Source organism: Saprolegnia parasitica (assembly GCF_000151545.1).
Source record: "Saprolegnia parasitica CBS 223.65 unplaced genomic scaffold supercont2.893, whole genome shotgun sequence".
Classification (NCBI taxonomy): Eukaryota; Oomycota; class Saprolegniomycetes; order Saprolegniales; family Saprolegniaceae; genus Saprolegnia; species Saprolegnia parasitica.
Genome location: NW_012157287.1, coordinates 37,939 through 40,193, shown reverse-complemented (window position 1 = coordinate 40,193; position 2,255 = coordinate 37,939). Strand labels below are relative to the sequence as shown.

General features: G+C 53.6%; 1 protein-coding gene across 1 annotated transcript; it reads right to left on the bottom strand.

Moving 5' to 3' along the window:
• Positions 1-2,024: 2,024 nt before the first annotated feature.
• On the bottom strand, positions 2,025-2,252 carry SPRG_15603 (hypothetical protein; the record flags this gene model as incomplete). Its single annotated transcript, XM_012357399.1, has 1 exon — positions 2,025-2,252. One exon carries the CDS (start codon positions 2,250-2,252, stop codon positions 2,067-2,069), a length of 186 nt encoding a protein of 61 aa, XP_012212789.1. The 3' UTR covers positions 2,025-2,066.
• Positions 2,253-2,255: the final 3 nt, after the last annotated feature.

Sequence of the window (2,255 nt, the reverse complement as noted above, 5' to 3'; positions counted from 1 at the left end):
AAGCACGTCTTGAGGTCTTCGATCGTGAGGAACGCCATGTTGTGCTGGAGGTGGCGAAATCGAAAGTGAGTGCATTCGTTTCGCGGGCCGAGCGGGCGGTTGAACTGCAAAGCAAAGGGTTTTGCGACAAGGGTCACTCGTCGACCGACGTAGAGGCCACCCAGGTGAGCCAAGCGCGCTAACTCTCGGCCATTGTATGGCGGCGCGCCTCGTGTCCGCTGTAATGGGTTGCCGATAGCTTCACCACGAGGTTAACCTTCTGCCAGGTGGCGCGAAAGCCTCGTGTCCCATTGGGTCGATGAGCTGCGACAACCGACGCCGGAGCGCCGGAGATGCGGCGTCCGAGCGAAACACCGATGACGTCCGCTGCGAATCTGATCAGTGATGAACGACAACGAAAGGTCGTCTGAGAAGAGAGACGAGCGGACTTCGTTTTCTACGACCGCAAGTGGTTGGCGTCAAGGCGCATCCACAGTGCGCAGAGCGGCAGAAGCGATTTCGGGAGAGAGTGTACACAAAGACGCGTGCCCGAGAGATATACAAGTACACGCCCTGCCGCCTAGGTGCTGGAACAAAGGGGCGAGGCGATGGGTGACGAGGACCGTACAATGTAAGAGATATCCAGCGCAGCGCGTCCCGAGGTGGGTATTTTATTTCATGTAGCCACCTATTTTTCACCTTATAACAAGATGCGGCAAGGAAGGAATAATCGAGGTGCTTTCAATATGCACCAGAAAAGAATTCCCATAGCGACAAAGCGCTGATGGCACGCGTCCTGTAGGTCAAGAACCTCCGATTGTGCTTTCGATTTATGCCACACCACCTGAGGTTTAATCAAAAAATCCCACGGTAATGGAGAACGCCTCGTCTATGAAAAACGCCGTCCGAAGCCCAAGAGGGAAGTTTACAGTTAGTTGGCTCTCCGTCGGCCACCCGTGGGTCATCATGGGGCCTAGAGCCAGGCGAGCAGTAAAAAGGGCGCGATTGGTAACCCGAATGAACGGGCTCAAAGTGGGATTGCGCTATAGATTTGTATCTAGCGTGGGACCGTTCACGAGAATCCGCGAGAAAGACGAACGGTAGAGTCGCTCGGCGGTGGGCCGTCGAATGGGACGAAGCCACCCAAATAACGTTCTCGCGGCGTCTTTGCACAATGGCCCGCAAGCGTCGTACTGCATTGGGCAACGAGGTACTCACAGTTATGCGTATCGCTGCGCGCGCTCTATCCAACTCTATTACTATCACAAGTCCCGCCCGGTCGTTGACGCTGTTTTGAGGGATTTTGCCAACATCCCATGGCGCTGTGGCATGCACGTTCGTGTTACCGCATATATATATATATAGGCGGAGACTTCGCATACGTAGTGCTAGAGGTACGCTTGAATGCGTGGGAGTTGGCACCAGCACTTGGTCGTTGGGAGTGAGCTGCCATGTGAAAAAATGACTAGTCATAGAGTATTCTTATTGTCTAGTTTTGCCTGTTGAAATGAAAACTCGTATCTCCAATTGGAACGCTCATGCAGGTAATCCAATGCATGGAGGACTGAGGTGGTCAGTTGCTGCATGTGACGGTTCAAGATACGCTGTATTGTGTTTTATTATTCAATACATATTTCAAGCCCACACGTGGCAAAGCGTTACACCAGCTGGCCACGGTGCAGACCGATCCATGATCAACCACTCCATTCTCTGACCACAATCGGTACCACGATGGACAAGGTTGTCTTCGTGCATCTGATATACGATAACGCCGACATTCAAGTCGTCCTCGCCACACACCATCATCAGGATGACGGCAAGGATCAAGCACGGACAGAGCGCTGTCTCGTGATGGCGCCGGCACCGCGCTGGGACCGAAAAGGCTACTACCGCCGTGTATGATGGGTTTCTTTCTACGCCGACAGATGCCAGCTCTATGAGCACCCGTGCTACAATTTTGTCCGTACCGGTATGTATATACCATGTACCGACTTGCAGGTGTCGTCGGTGCACGTTGCGTTTGCCCAAGTAGACGCCCACAACTTCACACATTCACATTTGATTACATAGGTTTTTACACGCCAACCTTAAAAGTTGTAGTGGGTCTTGTTGGTGTACACAAAGTCCTGGAACTCGGCAGCGCAGAACGGGAAGCGCGGACCCGCCGGGCCGGGCGCGAACAAGGCCTTGCCCGTGTTGATCGTCACATAGATCGCCAGCGCCGACGTGACCAGGATCGAAAGAATCGCAAACGCCTTCTCGGGCAGCGACATGGT